Source organism: Megascapheus bottae, chromosome 20 (genome assembly GCF_031878675.1).
Source record: "Megascapheus bottae isolate mThoBot1 chromosome 20, mThoBot2.hap1, whole genome shotgun sequence".
Taxonomy (NCBI): domain Eukaryota; kingdom Metazoa; phylum Chordata; class Mammalia; order Rodentia; family Geomyidae; genus Megascapheus; species Megascapheus bottae.
The window spans coordinates 2,655,579-2,675,933 of NC_143528.1; the positions used below are offsets into that span (position 1 = coordinate 2,655,579).

At 36.1% G+C, this 20,355-nt stretch overlaps 1 protein-coding gene across 1 annotated transcript in view; it reads left to right on the top strand.

Moving 5' to 3' along the window:
- Positions 1 to 20,355, top strand: part of Zmat4 (zinc finger matrin-type 4) — a 341,626-nt gene that overhangs the window by 289,777 nt on the left and 31,494 nt on the right. The window contains exon 5 of the mRNA XM_090353748.1: positions 4,336 to 4,432. Coding sequence (XP_090209874.1) covers positions 4,336 to 4,432 — 97 coding nt within the window. The remainder of the gene's footprint in view (positions 1 to 4,335; positions 4,433 to 20,355) is intronic.

Genomic DNA, 20,355 nt, shown 5'->3' on the forward strand with positions numbered 1-20,355 from the left:
GATGTCCTGCTCCACTTTGGTAGCACAGGTGTATTTACCACTGATGCCTCAGGACATGAGCTCAGGGCTTCAACCGGGTTTCTAAGACACTAAGGTTTAATGAACAGGATTGATTGGATTTGTTGCCATAAATTTTTTGCTATGTTCTTTTTCTCTCCTATTCTTTCTGTTTTAAGGATGTATTAGTTGTACAAAATCAAGAGTTCTATTGTGACATTTTCATGCATGTATATACTTAGATCATATATGCCTTCTTATTATTCTTTTTTATTAAAGAATTTATTAACATTGATTTTACATCATATTTCAAATGACATGTTTAACAAGCAAGTGTTCAAGAAGGGAATCTCTATATACAATCATTGGCACTTAGTTTTTAGAACATATATCAAAATTAGGCTAAGGGTTTGTATATTATAGATGCATATTAATTTATGTAATAAAACATTATGTCTATAGACTCATAGGTTTTTATGTCTATGTAGTTGTGTTTATATTTCCAATACCATGTCCATAGCATTGGGTATGCAAATATTGAGTCCTTGCTCTTGTACTGTTTGGATCTAATAGCCACATATTAAGGATACCATGCGCCTTTTGGTCTTGACTTGTCTCACTCCGACCCGAATGCCATTATTTTATCTTGTCTGTTGGCTATGTAGAATTCCATTGTATATATACGCCACATTTTTTGTATCCATTCATCTGCAGTAGGGCATCTGGATTGTTTCCATCGTTTGGCTATTGTGAATAGTGCAGAGATAAACATAGCTGAGCAGGTGTCCTTATCATATCTTGGGTTATGATGTTCAGGGTAGATGCCCAGAAGTGGTATGGCAGGTCAATTTTCAGTTAAGAAACCTCCACACCGCTTTCCAGAGTGGCTGAACTAGTTTACAATCCCACCAGCAGTGCAGTATTCTTTATTATCCCCTTGACCCTTTTCTCTCCCCCTTCTAACTCCCCAGAAATTCTGCTTTTCTTTTCATAACCTTTGTTCTTTGTTATCACCTAGCTTCCACAAATGAGAGAATACCTGGGATATTTATTTCTATGGGCTGGTGTGGTTCACATAGGATTCTCATCTTCCATTCCACCCATTTTCCTGCAAATGACATGATCTTATCATCAGTGACGAACTGTGCATCCATTCCACATTTTCTTTATCTCTTCATCTGTTGATAGGCAGGACAGATTATTTAATAATTTAGCTATAGTGAATATTGCTGCCGTAAATACAGATGTACAAGCTGAAAGTCATCCTTCTTTGAATATATTGTCTGAATCATATGAACATTCTATGTTCAGTTCTTAAAGAAATGTCCATACCTAATTCCACTCTGGCAGGACCCATTTACATTTTTACTAACATTGTATAAGGAATTTCCTCCCCATACTCAGCTTCTTTATCCCATTTGTTGTTTGTTTTCTTGATAGAAGCTATTTTGACAAGGGTAAAATGAAATCTCAATGTAATTTTTCTTTGCATTTTCATGATGGCTAAAGACTTTGGATGATTCTTTTCATTTATTTAGTAGCCTTTTGTACTTCCTCCTTTGAAAACTGTTCAGTTCTATTGCCAACATATTAATTGGATTGTTAGTTTTTTGTCATCTAGTTTACTGAATTGTAACCCCCTATCAGATGACTAACAGCCAAAAGTTTTGTCTCCCAATTTTAGACAGTCCTTTTGCTCTGTTGGTTGTTCCTTTTACTGAATAGAAGCTTTTTAATTTGGCACAACCAGTCTGTCATATATCTCAGTGTAAATCCCCCACGACAAAGAAACAGAACACTACAGAAATAAAATTAGTTGTATAAAGTAATCCAAATGTCAAGTCATGAGTATTTCCAACCATAGCATATTATATATTATATTTATTATATTATATATTTTTGGGAAATCAGAGAGTAACTTTGCCTCCTTGAAAGAAAATAGTATGCATTAATTAGAAAGAAATGCTTCTGCTGGATTTCATAATGGCAAAACCAGAATGCTGTGGCAAAACTAATACCTATTCTTAACCTTTGAAGTCACTTAATGTACCTATTCACTTAGTTGTTTTTGTTTTTGTTTTCCAAGTCCTTGGGCTTGAACTCCAGGGCCTGAGCACTATCCTTGGGCCTTCTCAAGGCTAGAGCTCTACCACTTGAGCCCAGCACCACTTACAGTTTTTTTTTCTATGTGTGTGGTACCAAAGAATCAAACCCAGCTCTTTGTGCATGCTAGGCAAGCACAAAGCACTCTACCACTAGGTCAAACTCCTGACCCCTACTCACTTAGTTTTTGAAATAGTGTTGTAAGGAGACAGTTTTCTTCATTGTATAAACAGAAAATTGAGCTTGGGAAGAATTATGAAACTTTCTAAGGACACATTCACAGAACTGATTAAGCCAGGGGAAAAAAATCCAGCATTTCAGATCAGGAGTGAATTTATTTTCCTTTCTCCTCTGAAGCAACATGCCAGTAGAGGTGTGGTCCACTGTGAATTCTGAGTGTTCAAAGCTATTTGATTAAAGCTGCTTTGTAATGCTAGGTTTTGTCTGAATAAATTAATATCATTAAGAGAAGATTTTACTGGACTCCTTGAAAGCAAAGAACACTTCTACTTGTCTTGGAATACCCAGTGCCTGATCCAAAATTGATACTGCATTAATGAAGCAATTAAAAGTCCCCAAAAGCAACCCCCCCAAAGAAACAACCACCTCATTGAAAAGTGGGATAAAGGCATTAAGAGAGACCTCTCTAAAGAGCAAATATGAATGGCCAAGAGACACAAGATGCTCAACATTTCTGGCCATATTTGAAATGCAAATCAAACAACATTGAGATTCCACCTTACACCAGTTAGAATAGCCATTAACAAGAAAACTAACAACAGATACTGGTGTGGATGTACCCAAAGGGGAATGCTACTATACTGTTGGTGGGAGTGCAAACTTGTCCAACCACTGTGGAAAGCAATATGGTGGTTCCTCAGAAGACTAAACTTAGAACTCCTCTATGATCCAGCAGTTCCACTCATGGGGATTTACCCAAATGAATACAAACAAGGCCATACTAAAGCTATCAGCACAACCATGTTCATTGCAGCATTAGTTACCATTGCTAAGATCTAGAACCAACCCAGATGCTCCTCAATAGATGAACTGGTTAAGAAGATGTGGTATATATGCACAAGGGAATTCTATGCTTCCATCAGAAAGAATGGCATTGCCCCATTATATAGGAAGTAGAAAGACCTGGGAAAAATCATTTTAAGCAAAGTAAGCCAGATCCAAAGAAAAGTGGGTTGCATGATTTCCCTCATTTGTAAGAACTAGAATATGCCTAAGATATTCTTAACAGGGAGTCCCAATAACCCAAATACTTAGTACATAGGACCATATACAATGAAGTGTATCAACATGAACTCCAACTTATGGAAATAAGAGTTTCTTATCCCTGTGTGTAGTTTGTTTTTCTTTCTTTTTTGTCTCTCATAGTTTTCTGTACCTTGTGTCTTGTATAGAAGATTATTCAATATGTGCAAGGAAAAGGGAGTCACATAAACAGCAGGACAAAGGATGAACCAATGCAACACTGATAGTCACTTGAGTCTGTTGGATATGAACCTTACATCTTGGGGATGGAGGAGAATAGGGAGGGTAAGCAGGAAAAAAATGAAGGATGGAGTAACAACAAACAAAAACAAATGTACTTATTCCCATAACTATGTATTTGTAAACCTCATGCTCATCATCTTTTCAATAAAAATAAAAATTTTAAAAGGGATGGAGAGCATAAAATGCATAAATAAGTTGATGCAGAGATTTTCTTTTAAACTCAGTGATGGAAAATAGGGCTTTATGTGAATCTGATTTATATATTATCATTTTTCCACTATTTATAATTTATTAGTCAGTCCTTCAAGATATACAAAAATTAATGGTGTCTAAAGTTGTGCTTCCAATTCTACTACTAGTCAGGCAATGAAGAAAGAATTTGGAGAGAATTCATTGACATTTCAAAATTCTATTTTAGAAATAACAATTATCTTTGTCAGTGTTCCTTAGGGAAAGGTAGAGTGCTTCTTTCTTTGGGCTATAAAATGTCCAGAAACATTTTGCCTTAGCTAAGTCATCCAGAGATGTAGTAGGCTGCTTCTGCATATTCAGATTCCTACTTCTTCTGTGGGACCTGTTGGCTTGGATCTGGGGAAAGGATCTTAAATATGATGGACAGAGTATACCAGAAGTCTCCCATTTCCTCTGTTCCTCAAATTGTGGACAAACCAGGATTCATTCTTTTGACTGACAACAAGATACACTAACATGCCTGTCTATCATCCACAGGTCTCAGGCGCAATTATAGATGTACCATCTGCAGTGTGTCCCTAAATTCCATAGAACAGTACCATGCCCACCTGAAGGGATCCAAACATCAGACCAAGTATGTACTTTCAGATTCTCATTCTGCAGTATTTTTCTATGTATTTTTTTGCAAGATGACTAATGGTTAACATCTTTATTGCAAAATAAATAGTTGGAATTATATCTCTTAATCTAAATTACCTTGGTGTTTATGTCACTTATTGTTTCTCAAAGTACTAGAATTTTGTTTCTTGCATTCTTTCAAAGGTAACTTGGTACATTTTTATGATTTTGAGGAAACTTACAGGCCTGTGGTATATTTAAGTAAACACTGTTATTTCTATTCGTAAGATGTACAAAATTTTGATATTGTGAAGATAAATTACATGAATATCTTCCATCACTTTCACTTCCTGGATGAATTTTGTCTATTGTTATAAAAAATTAACAGATTCTTTGGTATATTAAGTCATTTATATACATGGCAATTTCCAATTAAATGCAAGCTTGTTCTATTTTTTTCTCAAAAGATTCTCATGATTTTAAATTGCAAAAGGCTGATGAGACATCATTTCACCTCCATTCATACTGTGCATTTGTTTAATATCACTAACAGCATTCAGAGAACATTTAAAGGCATCTGCTAAAGCTGTTAATAAAATGCTGAGGAGCAAAAGTAAAAATTGTCTCAAAATGATGGAATTTTCCTGAACATAATTAGTTTCTATTTTTCTAAAATGTTTTATAAAATTGTTTAGCAAATTTAAATTATCAAGGCCTCATGAACAATGCATAGTTTCATGGAAGAAACATTAATGTAGTCCTCATTATATTTCACACTCCCAATTGTACACTGGGAAAAAAATGGGTGAGTAAACCAACACCTTCCTCATGTGGAAACCCTGGCAATTGTAAATGTGTAAACTGTTCTCTAGTGCCATGTGTTTTCAGCTCTGAGAAGGGAGCAAATTAGTATGCTTTCTTGGGAAAATGAGGCAGAGATAGAACCCACAAGGAAGGACCCTGGTCTGACTGTTCAGCATCATATCTCTGGTGCCTATGATACTTCTCAGCACTTGTTAGGAACTTTGCCAAGGTTTTGACAGAATGCCTGTGTGATTTTTCCAAAAACAGTAATAACATTTTCCAGTTAGATAATTAAAGGAGTATTCTAGGCAAGAAAATTGTTTTGCAAAGATATTAGAAAAAGGTAAAAGTCAGAAGTCTGGCTCAGGTAAGGAAATGTAAGCCTGGAGTGTGTCTGACCCTTAGCTTTCTTTGCAGAATCTCTACAATATTCTGCTATCCCGTGACAGGAAAAGCCAGTTCTACGAATTGCTTTGCCTGGTCCACCCACGAGGATTTTTTATCATATTAATCCTTTAAAAGAAAAAGATCTTCCCTGATTCATTGTGAAATATTTAGAGTACTTACATTGACTATTAGATACTAACTCCCAAAGAATCTGTTTTTATCACATCTCTAATTAATAATGTATAAGTGGCACCATGGATAACCTAATTACTATCTGTCCAAGGTATTGACACAGATATACCTGTGCCAATAAGTTTTAATTTATCATTTTGGGGGGTATGTATTCATCACCCTTAGTAAGTAGACAAAAGTTGATAATGGTGACTTTATGTGGCATTTATTACATCAATAACCTATGTAGACTGTACCACTGGCTTTGGAGATATGTTTATCTACCCATTTGTGCATATAAAACTTCTGTGATGAAATCTGTGCTCAGTATTTTCCCATTTATTATCTCACTTAATCCTCAGAACTACCTCTGAAACAAATGTTACTGACTCATCTTAAATGAGAAAACTAAGCCTCAAAGAGTTTCAGAGTCTAACTTTTGCTTCCCCTTACTCCTTATTACTCAACTATACAAACTATCTGGAGACAGAAAAGATAGTAGAGAATTCTGTTATATTGGAAAAAGATAGCACCCCATCCCTACAGTGATTCAAGGAATGCACATGACTTCAGAAGGGTACACCTGATACACCCACTGTACTACCGTCTCTCCTTTCAACAAGACAGTTCATTTCTATCTCAAAAACACAAACTTGCTCTCCAATGGCAGAGTGCTATAAAGGAATATGAAGATAGTGATTCTTGTACTTATCCCATTCTAAAAGTCTCCTCTACTTTTTTATACCTAATTCAGACATGACATATGTTTTTCTAACATGTATATGAATATGTGTGTGCAAATATTTATATGTGAAGTGATTATAAATATTTTCCCTGTTTCTTTCTTTTCTATTCTTTTTGGTGCTGGTACTGAGGCTTGAAATCAGGGTCTGAGACTGGCCCCTGAGCTTCAGTGTTCAATATTAGCCCTCTATCATTTTGAGCCACAGCACCATTCTCAGCTTTTTGGTACTTATCTGGAGATAAGAGTCTTGCAGACTCTCCTTCCCAGGCTGGCTTTGAACCTCGATACTCCGATCTCAGCCTCTTGAGTAGTAGGAAAACAGGCATGAGCCAGTTATGCCTGGTTCTCCTGTTTAAAAAATTAATCTATTTCTTTTTAAATTTTGATGTTCTGAGAATGGAACTCAAGGCCTTGCCCTTGATATATAAGTGTCTTCCCTTGACCTACATACCCACACCCTTATTTTCATAATAAGTTGTAAATGGTCATCGTTTTCTAAAAATGTACAATTTCTAATTTACCAGTCATTTTATAATTAACATTTTTTGGGTGCTAAGGATTTTCATTTATCATTTTCATTTCTTTAAAATAAATGCTACTGTCTGCATATTATATTGTTACAAATACCAGTCTTTGATTCATCCAGTATTAATTTTATGTATAATTGAAAGGTTAAATTCAAGATTATTTTTCTGAACAAATACCTATAGATACAATACAGTTCTTGAAAAGAAGATTACAATAAATCTTTGTGTGTGTGTGACTCGGATGATTTGCATATATATACACATATAGTTATGTGCTTGTCAGTGTGTCCTATGAATTGTATCTCACTGATCCATCTGTCTTTTTTTATTCTGCTATTATAGTACTTCATCTACTTAGTAAGTCTTGATACCTAATAGTGTAAATTTATCTTTCATATTCAGGATCATCTTTACTACTCTCATTCCTTTGTATTTCTAGATAAATTTTATAGTCAAGTTGTCAGCTTTCTCAAATAACCTTTCAGGCAAGTGGGTCTTCAAAACATAAACATTTATTTGTATCTTCTTCAATTCTTTCAATAATATTTTATAGATGTTTCTGCAGAAGTCTTGCACATCTTCATTTAGATTTTTTTCAAAGAATTTCCTGTTTGAGGATGCAAAGATAAATGAGATTATTTTAAAAAATGACAGATTTATACAATATGAGAGGAAACCGGCATTTGAATGAAGGCATTTAAAGTTTTTCTTTAAATATTCATTTTCTAGCATAAACACAGGAAATGTATTCCCAAGTATAACCAGTGGCTTTGGAAAGTTTACTTTTTCAATCTTTTAGAAAGTAATTTGAGGATTTTCTATGCAAAAGTGATGTATTTTGTAAATAATGACTATTTCTTTCTTTCACATATTATTTAGTTATTACAATATTGTATTATCTAGAACAATCAGTAGGCTGAGATCTGAGGATCAGTTTGAAGCCAGCCCAGACAGGAGAGTCTTGAGACTAATTTCTAATTAACCACCCAAAATTGGGAAGTGGAGCATTAGTCTTGACAAAAAAAAAAAAAGCTCAAAGACAGCATCCAAGCCTAAGTGAAAGGTCCAGGACCTGCAAAAATACATATATAAGAATATAATATATGTATACATATGTGTATATGAATTTGTATAGATGTATAGTTATAAATATAGGACTCTTCTACAAAAACCATTTCTGGTTAATTTGTATCTGAATCTGATGTTGTCAGAGAACATAACCTAAATGATTTTAAAATTTCTAAAACATTGCTCTATGAAGAAGGCAAATTGTTTTTCTCTGATAAAATTCTATGTTCAGTTGAAAAAAAAATGTCATTTGAGTAAATTGCCCTAAATACGAATAAAGTCATTTTTAATCTAGTTTAAATGTTATATGTCATTTCCTGATTATTTTTTTCTTCCACTTGGGAGAAGCTGGTGATTAAAAACTTCAAATTTGGGCCAGGTGTATAGCCTAGTGTTAGAGTGCTTACTTAGCATGCACATAGCTCTGTGTTTGATTCCTTGGTAACACATACACAGAAAAAGCTGGGATTGGTGCTACGGCTCAAGTGGTTGAGGCACTAGCCTTGAAAAAGCCCCAAGGACGGTGACTGGGCCTCGAGTTCAAGCCCCAGGACTTGCCAAATAAAAACAAAACTTGGAACTGTAGGTATAGATATCCTCATCTACCCTTTTAATTCTGTACATTTTTGTTATGTTTTAAGTGTACTATTAGATGTTTACAAATTTAGGGTTCTATATTCTTATTGAATTGGGCCTTTTAAAATTAACCTTTCTGTCATTTTGATATGCCTTTTCTGTCCCTAGCAATACTTCCTTTTGTTTAAAGTGTGTTCTTTCTGATACTAGCATTCCATCAGCCAGATTCTTCAATATTTACTGAAGTTTCACACATTCCTTAATTAAACTCAACAAGATGTATATTTTTTTCAATTGTAAGGTTGAACTGATTTCAGTTGCACAGCTAGAAATAAAAATCAGCCAAATAGACTTAATCCTCCTTACCTAAACATTTAAATGAGCATACATATTTAACTGCCATTCATTTTCTAGGTTTTACATTTATATTTGTTAAGAATATTTACAGAAGTATTAAAATAATTTGAAGACTACTAAATTATGTAGTGTCATCAGTACTAAATTTTGAGTCAGGAGATTTAATTTCTAATGTGACTGTCATTGAGTGACCCTAGACAGTTAGTCTTCAGGTCTTTATTTTCTCATGAATCTACAATAAAGGAAGACAAGAAGATGCTAACTGTGTATCAGGCTCCAGGTCCTTGCTGTACTGCTGATACTTTTCCTCTTGGACCAAATTCACCCTTAAAATCCTTCCCAGAACATGTTCTCAGACAATCATGTTACTAAAGCTGCAAGTTTGCACATACTGCAGGTTACTTCATGCCTCTGAAATTCATGTGCACTTACCACCTCAGAAGATGACCTTGATCTGCATAGGCTCTTCGCATACATGAGTTAGGACACTAGAGGATGTCCTCCTGGGTAGAGAAAAGGGCGTTCACATTCAAAACCTTGGGACTAGAAGATTGACCTAGTAGTAGAGTGCTTGCCTAGTATGCACGAAGACCCGGTTCAATTCCTCAGTATCACATACATAGAAAAAAGCCAGAAGCGGTGCTGTGGCTCAAGTAGTAGAGCCTTAGCCTTGGGAAAAATCTATGGTCAGTGCTCAGGCCCTGAGCTTATACCCAAGACTGGCAAAAATAAAAAATAAAAAACTACTCTCTTTAAAGAAAGAGAAATTTGCCTGTGCAAAGGAGAAGGCTTTGTATAGACAAATCCTTAGCCTGTGTGTCCCAAACCACTTACACCAGAGCCTGTAGGATCTGGGCACGTCCAAGCAGAGGTCTACCCTCAGGGCTTTGAGGGAGTATGACCTGATGATATTTTGATTTCAGACAACTGGCCTCTAGAAGTTGGAATTTCTGTTGCCTACAATAATAGATTTTTGTTGTTGGAAGCTACTGTTTGGGATACTTTTCTTTTTATTGACAGTCTTAGGAAAGTAACACATCGTAGAATTGACTTGCCATGTTCCACAAGTAATCTTCCAGACACCTTTCTCTAGACTGTCCTTTACTTTGTTCTGGTGATGAGTGTGATGATGGTGATGATGCCACTACTGGTGATAGAATGGAACCTGTGTGTCTGGAAAACAACCATTCACTAAAATGTTTCATAACCATTCTTTCCAAAGTGCACAGCATTCCTGCAGCTGAGAACCCGTCCTCATCTCCATTTTATAGGTTAGAAAATTGAATCTCAGAGAAATTAAGTGACTTATCTGAGGCCCTAAAAATGATTAGTTGCAGAGCCAAGAGCAAAAGTCAAATTATCTGCCCATTATGACACTTACCATTATTATATTACTGAACAAGTCTAGTTTTTTCATGTTGTTCTTTGCTGGTTTAGTTCTATAGACATGGACTCTTCCTTTTTTTTGGCAACTGTGACCAATCACATAATGGCAATCAAACTTCTCTTCATTGTTAAATAGCAAGAGAATTATTATCTATCTAATGAGAGTAAAAAGTTTAGAAATGCAAATGTTCACACTGACATATAAAGCAATTGCCCATTAGCAGATATTTCAGGGCTTCTAGGGGATCTAGCCTGTCAATTAGTACAAATGATTAAAAGGAAATTTAAAAGCACATGAGTGTATATCACAGCGTAATGAGCAATTCTCATTTAATGTCCTTAAATTTGAGCTTAGGGAACATATTGGGCCTCAGGACATTATATTACCTAGAAGCAAAGGATATAAAAGTTATCATTACTTGGCTGAAAATGAAACAAGAGTGTCTAAGAGAATCATTCAGACGGACCAAAAATTAGGAGCAAAGTTTAAATCCATATCTTCACTTGATAAGAAACCATGAACAGTTATATTCTTTGCTTTTTCTGTAGTTCTCTTTAAGTGGTATGAACTCTTATGACAAAGGCCTCAGAGGTTACTGGTATTAACCAGAAATCCAATGACTTTGGAAATTTAGTATTCTCCTTTTGTCTTCAAGAGCAATTTTTCTACAAACATATAAAACATATGTAGGTAAAGTTTGGAGATGTCAAAGTGAAGAAAAGTATTGGAAATATAACTTTCCTTTCCCAAAGAGTATAAATTGTAAGCTGCTTGGAAAAGCTCAGGAGAAAGACTAAAATTCAAGGCATATTCTTTGCTTGTTTATTATTTGATCCTGGTTGTGAATAACAGCTCTACTCTCAGAAAATGGGCTTGTTTTGGAGCTCAGTCTATCCATCCAAAGGCTGAGATGGGGTAAATAAAATGCCCATTACAGCAGCAGTTTAGACTGCATCAGAACCTGTACGCTGATGGCTGCTTTCTATACAGCCCTGCCTTTAATACCAGAACATAGCAGGCCCACTTCTGTCAAAAGCCTTCTCTTCTCTGAGGCTAAACACAGACAAAACAGGACCTAACTTCTGTAATGAAAACAATAGTCATCTGTAGAGAAGTGTCAGAGATGCTCAAAGGAATAAAAAAGAACCTGCATATCTATTGGTATATGGCACTAATAGACATTTTAGCAGCTCAGTTTTTTCTGTCTCACTTGCACACTTTTGCCATACCTAGAGACACATTATAATTATAGTACGTGCCTAGATTAGGCCCTTCAGCAGATGTGAAAAGAACTAAATGGGAGGCTCCTTCTCTTTTTCATATTGCTTTTAGAATTACAAAGGACACCTAATATTCTTTGGCTTATTCATTTTCTCCCCACATTTTTTCTTGGGGGACTTGTAGTCATTATTTGTCTTGCTTTAAATCTGCATGAATCATAACTGCTTCCAGAGTGGTTCTGAACTGATAATTTAATTTCAAAGATTTAAGCGTGGGCCTCAGAATACCTCTCGTGTTCTGTGTGATTCAGGTTCCTTTAGTCACCCAGAACCAGACAGCAATGGTACAAGACATTTACTGACTTGATTCAGACAGTATATTTGCAACAATTTAAAATAAAAAAGAATTAAGAGAGTGGTAGAACCAAATAAGAATGGCTTGGCAGGCAGATAACTAGAATCTGAGCAATGTTAAAAGTTATTTTTGATCATATTAAGTGAAGTAGCCAGACTCAAAGGAACATAGGCTCAATGGTTTCCCTCATTTGTCATAATCAGTAGAAACCTTGGGCTCTCCTAGCAGAGATTTACAATAGAACAAAACTAGATACATAAGGCCAGATAGTATGATGCTAAATGAAAGGACCTCCAGGATATAGAAACAAAAGCCATATAATGAGTGATTGTTGTCCTTAATGTACTATGCTATCTCTCATCTCTTTTGCTGTCCCTTAGTTATCTCATATTGTTACAGTATTTCACCATGTTATCTGATATGTTGTATATATGCTTGATGGGTTATTTGAAATTGGGTAGGGAAGGGAGAAAAACAACATGAGCGGCAGTGGGGGTGAGGGGGGAATGAGGACCATGACATGAGAAAGGGTATCAATGTATGTGAAGTAATGCACCTTCTATCTGGTGAATATAATGTAACCCTTCTGTTAATCACAATAAAAATATATGAAAAAAGAGTTCAAGCAAAGCATGTTCAGATATAAAAAAAGTTATTTTTAAACAAATCATTTGGGATGCAATTGGAATGAAATTCATGGATTTAGGTATACAACTAGATGAGTTTAGAAAGTACTCTATGCTATGGGACCCCACTCAATCAAGAAATAGAAGATTTTTATAACCACCATATGTTCCTTGAGAGCCATTTTTGGCAAATATCAGATCTATAATGATCCTGACCCTAGGCAACCATCTCTTTTTTTTTTTTTTTTGGTGGGTCATGGTTGAACTCTGGCCTTAGGTGTTGTCCCTGAGCTGCTCAGGGCTAGTGCTCTACCACTTGAGCCACACCACCACTTGTTTTCCTGGTGGTTAATTGGAGATAAGAGTCTCACGAACTTTTAGGCCTGAGCTGTCTTTGAACAGTGATCGTCAGATATTAGCCTTCTGTGTAGCTAAGATTACAGGCATGAGCCACTGACGCCCAGCGCAACCATCTTTTATATCTGTCAATGTAACTTAGTTTTGTTTGTTCTAGAATTTAATGGAAAATATGATGTTCACTCTTTGCTGCCTGGCTTCTGTCACATAGCATTATGACTTTAAGACTCATTCACATTTTTATATTTTATATATTTTACATTTTATGTATTTTAGTTATTTCTTTCCCTGTGTTGTTTTGTCATCTTCCTCACTGAACATCAACACCTGCTTTGAAATCTGAGTAGATGTAGTCAAGGTCCACACTACATTTAACATTCTCTAATGACTTGAAAGGTCAAGTACTCTACCACTAGGCCAAACTCCCAGGTCCTCGATGGTTGTGATTTAGTGGAAAGGGGAAAAGTTAATTGCTTAAAGAGGAAGATGAGAAAGAAACTCATTTTAACTTCATTTCATGTTGTAGTTACTGAGCTCAAGTTCTGGCTTCTGAATGGAACAGAGATAACTAAGAAGGAGATAAAGAAGTTTCTAAGTAGACCCTGGCTCTCACCTGGTCAGTCAGCTTGCTGGACTTCTGTAAATTACAAAAAAAAAATCCTCCTGATATATTTCATCAAAATTTATTTTTTTTAAAAAAAATCATGATATAAGCCAGGTGGAGGGGCTCATACCTTTAATCCTAGCTACTCAGGAGGCTGTGATCTGAGGATCATGGTTCAAAGCCAGCCTTGCCAGTGATAAGTCCAAGAGAGTCTTATCTCCAATTAATCACCAGAAAACAGGAAGTAGGACTGTGGCTCAAGGAGTAGGGTGGTAGCCTTAAGCTGAATAGCTCAGGGACTGCACCAAGGCCCAGAGTTCAAGCCCCATGATCGACAAAAAGTCATTATGTGCTAACTAAAAATTTATTGTAGAGTTTAAGGAGTTGAGAGATTGACTACTCTGATTTGAACATTATACTCTGTGCACATGTTACAGAATATCACACTTGTTATACATATTGTGCATTTAAAATAATAAAATATAGAGTATATCAACCCTTAAACTATCTTGAGCTGCCACTGACTTTTACAAAAACATTTATAAAATAATGACTTTTGCTGGCATTTGACTGATCTCTTAAAAGTTATTATGGAGCAAAAATGTCAGGAATCCTAATTAATATATGAAAAACACCAGTTTATGTTATCAGCTTTCACTAGGAAGTAAATCGGGCAAGTGAGATATGCTTAGAAACCTGCCTTTGCACTGCTCACTGTAATTCTCTTTCAGCTCTGAGTCCTTTTACAATGGCATACTTGTGGCCATGACATGGAGAGGGTGAGGGTTTGAATAACTGAAGGAATATCTCTTCACTTCATCTACTTCTATCCTTAGTCAAAATCTATTGAGACTCAACTATCTGACTATGTATGAGACCTTAAAACAGGTCCTGGGTAGAACAGAGAATTTTAGCTCTCTACAAGTTTATAATCTACTGGTACAACAAGCAGTCCAGTGATTCCAATAAAATCAACATATGATGAACAGAAGAAGCACAAACCATCCTATATTTAAGAATGGTGTGTGATTGTACACAGACCTGAGCTGTCAGGAAAGATCATGGTGGTGGGTGAATGCAAGGAAGCATTACTGGGACAAGACAGCATTACTGACTCTACGGTCTATTAACTATGACTGAGCATGTTCACCACATACCTTCATTCACTATCACTTCTCATGTCCCTGAAATGTGCAGCATATAACAAAAAGTTTATCAAACTAGGCACCCATGTCTCATGCTTGTAACCTTAACTACTTATGAGGCTGAGGTATGGTATCTTGGTTCAAAGCGAATCCTGGAAGGAAAGACTATGAGGCTCTTATCTCCAGCTAACTACCGAAAAGCTAGAACTGGAGCCATGGCTCAAGTCATAGAGCATTGTGGGCCAGGAGAGTAGCCTATTGTTAGAATGGTTGCCTAGCAGGCACAAAACCCTGGGTTTGATCCTTGCTATGGCCTAAGTGGTAGAGTACTAGCTCTGAGAAAGCTCAAAGTCAGTTCCCAGGCCTGGAGTTCAAGCCCCAGGACTGGCACAAAGAAAGGGAAAAGAAAAACATTGCTTATCAAAAGTTATTATGGTCAGGATTAAATTTTAAGAACTCCTACAAAAATACTTAACTGTTAACTATTAAATTTGATAAAGCTTGCCATGGAGCAATTCATTCAAAATTAATTCATTATAAATTGATTAGAACTTATTAGAAATTAATTCATTAGCAATTAATTAGAAATTAGCCTTGGAGAATGGGTACTTGAATGTTAAAATGGCCCATAATACTTTTTTTTCTCTAAGAGTGACATTATCCATAATTTTTCATTTTTATATTCTTCATTCTTATATTTTTCCATACTCTTAATTTCTCACTCAAAGTAAGGACTCTGAATTGTCACATACAAGTTCAACTTGCTCGGGTTATATCTTGACTTTAACTAGGCAGGGGATTATAAAGAGTGACACATCACCAAAGTGATTCTCATTCTTTCTTGGTGCCTTGGACTTTGTTTTATGCAACAACTTCAATTTTGATATCCCATCCTGTACTATCAGAAAGGATGTTTTCTGAAAACTTTCATGATGTAATTAGCATACCCCAATTTCTCACTTATTCAGCTCCCCATTTTAATTATGTCTTTGATTTCCAGTTTCATTGCCAACTATGTGCAATTAGCACTTTATTCTCCAGATACCTCTCCTTGCAAACCTTGAAAATAAAGAAAAGGAACTGAACTGTGTTCCTGTGTTCCTAGGTCAGTTTCCTGAAATCATTTCCCAGGCAGTCTGTGAAAGTTACCAGGTGGAGGGCCAGGAGTTTGGCCTAGCGGTAGAGTGCTTGCCTAGCATGCATCGAGGCCCGGGTTCCCTTCCTCGGTACCACATACATACAAAAAAGGCAGAAGTGGTGCTAAAGCTCAAGTGATGAGAGCCTTGAGAAAGTCCAAGGACAGGGCTCAGGCCCTGAGCTCAAGCCCAGGACTGGAAAAAAAAAAAAACAACAAAGTTTCCAGGTAGAGTACCTTAACCTTCTTCTATATTTGCATTTTTCTTCTCATAAGTAAAATGCACATCACCTTTTTACATTGCAATTTTTATTCACTGTTGCCTATACTAGATTCTGGATAATCTTAACATTAACCAATTAAATCTAACTGAGCAGTTAATATTTGTCAAATGCATTTTCCCCCCACAATTAGAAGGGTGTTTTATTCTTAAAGAAAATGATCGTTATATATGGAAACCCACTTAATATTGACTAGTTACTCATCATAACTTACTAATAAATGTTTTAAAGAGTTTTTTAAAATCTTATTTGAAAGATCTATTCAAGTTTGCATTGTATTAAGGGAGGCTAGAATCCAGATCTATGTCAGACTATAAATTTGTATTCATACTGATGCCCTCAGTAATTCTAAACAACAAATAGGAAATAGCCGATTTAAAAAAAATAACTTTTATAGTTACAGAAAAAAATATAAAGGGTGCCATTTCATGTTGAGTAGTCAAATATGCATCAAAACTGTGAAGTTAGCTTTCAGATATGTTGGTGATATTTCAAGCTCTCGGACATAAGTTCAAAGTTCTATCCATATCCGCTGGTGCTATTGTTCTCTTCAGAGACAGCTATCTTTTCTCTTTCTTATATAAGTGCCTTGCCTTTTAAAGACACCCAACAGGATAATATGTGTACCTTCTATTTGATTTCCAAAACCATCACCACTCAACTTATTTCTGTTGTAGAAAAGGATTTTATAAATGCCCTCAATAGATTAATTTTAGGTCTCTGATTTTATTTCCCTGATAATGAATAAACAATATAAAAAAACCTTACTGGTAGCTCAGATTCTCAAGGCAGACAGCTTACTAAGTTAGAATCTACGTGCCTTTAAAAGTCAATTAGAATGGTCACCTTGAGTCATTGTGTAGGTAACTCTTGTTGGGTTAGTTTTTCATTTTAAATCCAGCTTTGGATCAGCATAATTCCTATTCAAGGAAACTGTGTAAAAGGAGATTGAGATTTCTCAGGAGCATTCCTACTAGCAAATTGTGACCCAAGTTTCAATTTCTTAGTCTTGTAATCAAATGTCATAATTTTGCTCTTCTATATCATGTAAGAGTCCAGAAAGTAAATTGTAACTTGCATGGTAAGATGAGGACAGAACCAGGTGTAATTTGAGGAACTCATCACCCCTGTGAGTGTAATGAACACTATCAGTTGACCCTTTGTAAGTGTCCTAAAGGAAGTTAGGCCCTTGTACCAGCATGTTAGGAATACATTACAGTGAAAGACTTGTCACTGTTTTTTAGGTTTAATTACATGGATACATTGAAAAACAGCTTGTATTTCAAACCTAACTCAGTATCAAAAGCTAATCAGCCTAGTGTTTCCATAGTGAATTTGGAGCTAGTTGAAGTGAGGATTTTCAGTGAGCCTGCATGTCACAACAAAGAAGTACCAGAGCACTCACTGATTGTCTCAGTCATTTACAAAATATTTACTAAGAGACCCGGTATATGCTAGTTTCTCAGTCCCTTAGCAGACAATGCCAAATCATCGAATTGCATTTCTGGTCCTTGAAATGCCCATTACTTAGATATCTAAGGACTAAGTTTATAATGCAATAAAAAGACCCTCCAATTCTTGGGTCCATCAGAATTACAGAGCATGTGCAAGAATGCTTCACAATGATAGTGGTTGGTTGTGAAACCGATTGAGCATTGCCAAGATGGTGGATATGGGCAAACAGCCCCACAGTGGAGCTGCTGTGGACCCTAGTGTGATGATACCCCTAATTGGGTAAATTCTAGACAGTGGAGTGCTTTGTACTCAATGTGGCCTGGAATCTGACTCAGAAAGTGGGAAAAGAGCAACCTCAGAGTAAAGAACAGACATTAGATATGATGAAATGGCAGTGGGGAGACAGCACCTGTTGTTTTGTTCACAGGTGATCATAGAAATACCACCCAAAAGCCTTACCTAAGGGAATTTACTATCTGTACTCATAAATCCACAAGTTTCTGTGTCTTCTTTGAAAAGCCTTCATTACTTATCCATGAGGACTTAAATCTTTTGACACCTGATCATATGTATTATCACGCTTACATAAGGGGAGAAACCAGCACTGAAGATTCTGCTAAGAATGAATGACCTTTGTGATAAAAGAAAGGTAATTAGAAATGTTTATCTGACCAATTTCTGTTGAAAATCACTGGAATTATTCTTCCTTTTGTTCTAACACTTTGTATGATATCATTTAAGGAACCGATGAGAAGTTATAGTATTCGGATAAAAGTGTAAGACTGGAACCTAGATTTTGTTAACACGAACAACTTTATTGTTCAGTGCAAAGTTTCTACTCTCTCTGCAGGTGGTTTTTCTTTTAACTTCAAAGTCAGATTATTCTTGGATCATTTGATTAAAATATCCTGTGCCCACGATGGATGTTCAACAATTAAAATCTTTCTTTTCTCCACTGTTTAATTAGGGGAGAGGCCAACAGAAAGTGTGAATGACTAAAGTCATTGAATACCATGCAAAATGTTCCCTGCTAGTTATGAGCCATTTCTCCATTCTCGTAAGGGATGGACAGGTTGTGACACTGTCCCTGCCTTAAGAGGGGAATTCAGGGCATTGCTTTCTTCTTTCAAAGTCATATATTCCTGTCTGTACACTCCACTAAGTAATTTTATCCTCTCAGTGGATAAAATTTTCACCTACTTTCTCATATATGTTCCATGTAGAGATGATTGTACAAGAGGCACAAGTGGCAAATAACAGAATGTTATCTGTGAGAAGTTGAACAATGTATAAAGGATAGCATTCAATGATGTACAATGCAAGAAAGAGGAAACTAAAATGGCAGGGGTTGATGTGTCTTGTTTGGCTTCTGAGTCAGGCAAGCCTAAAGTAATACCTTCTTCAATATACTGTAGACTTACCAAGAGGTTTCAGATACAAAATCCAATGGGTGAGGCATTATCTTCTGCACAAATGTATTTCTAGGTTCTCTTGTTGACATAGTTTGAGGCTTCTCTGGTTTGGTGTTCATAATGTGACAGTTTTAAGTATTTTGAAACTACAGTAAGTTTGTAGCTGGACTGACATGTCCCAGTCATTCCATACTGTTGGAGTTAAAGCAGGGGATTAGTAGTTTCATTGCCTTTGAAGTCTGATAAAGGTGGGTCAACAACAGTTACGTGGTGTATAAGAGTCTGAGAAAGCCTGAGGTGGGATAGTGAAGAAATTTGTCCTTCATTGGTCACTGGGTGGAAGTCTGAAGTTGCCCTTAGAGAAGACCTGGTTCCAGGAAGCAGAAGTTGGAACTGGGATTGCCTAAAAGGCCCTTCTGCTTCTTCCTAGACTTCTTCCATATTCCCAACTTGTAGACTAATTTTCAGAGTTATTGACACCTACTTTTAAGGACAAAGCCAAAACAGTGTGATAAATCATGTCATCTTTTTTTACCTTCAAATCTACTGGTCTATAGAGTTGAAGATAAAGGGAAATATATTAAAGAGTCAGGCAGAGCTATTCATGTGGAATCATTTCATAAGACATAGTTCTGACTTAAATTCTAAAGTCTTATTTAGAAGCATTTCTTTTCCTTATCTTTTTTCACATTTAACATTGCTTCTCTTACTAGTAATGCTTAAAAGAAGATGAATTGCCTCTGTTACCTTTGAATTAGATAGCAGATGTAGTTGTGCTTTCCTGGCATGTTCCTCTTTTGCTAGAGACCTCATATTTGAAAACAATTCATTTTAATTTGGTGTATTTACTGTGTGTCTGCCTAAGTGTCTGTTATTGTAAAAATATAGCCAAAGCTGAGTGTATGATTTCTGCCTTCAAGAATCCTGTACTCTAGTCAAGGAAACTAAGTTAACAGATTACACGTAATAAAGGACATTTAAATGTGGTTTTATGTAAGCATAAAGGAATTGGAGGAAGGGAGAGATTAGTGAAGATCTGAAAAATGTAAGCAAGATACCTCCTTTTTCCCTCCTTCCTCCCTCCGCTCCTTCTCTCCTTCCTTCTTTCCTTCCTTTTCTCATTTCTTTTTCTCTTTCTCTTCCTGTCTCACAATACTCTTCCTACCCTCTCCTTCTCTGGTCTATACCAGGAGATTTTGACTTTAATGAATTGTGGGAGCTGGTTGAGGTTGCTTGGAAGCCACTTAGTATCTGTTTTGAAGCCCACGGGACAAGCCATTTGAGGAAAGAGTAAAGCAGAGAAATTTGAGAACTACCTAGAGCCCTT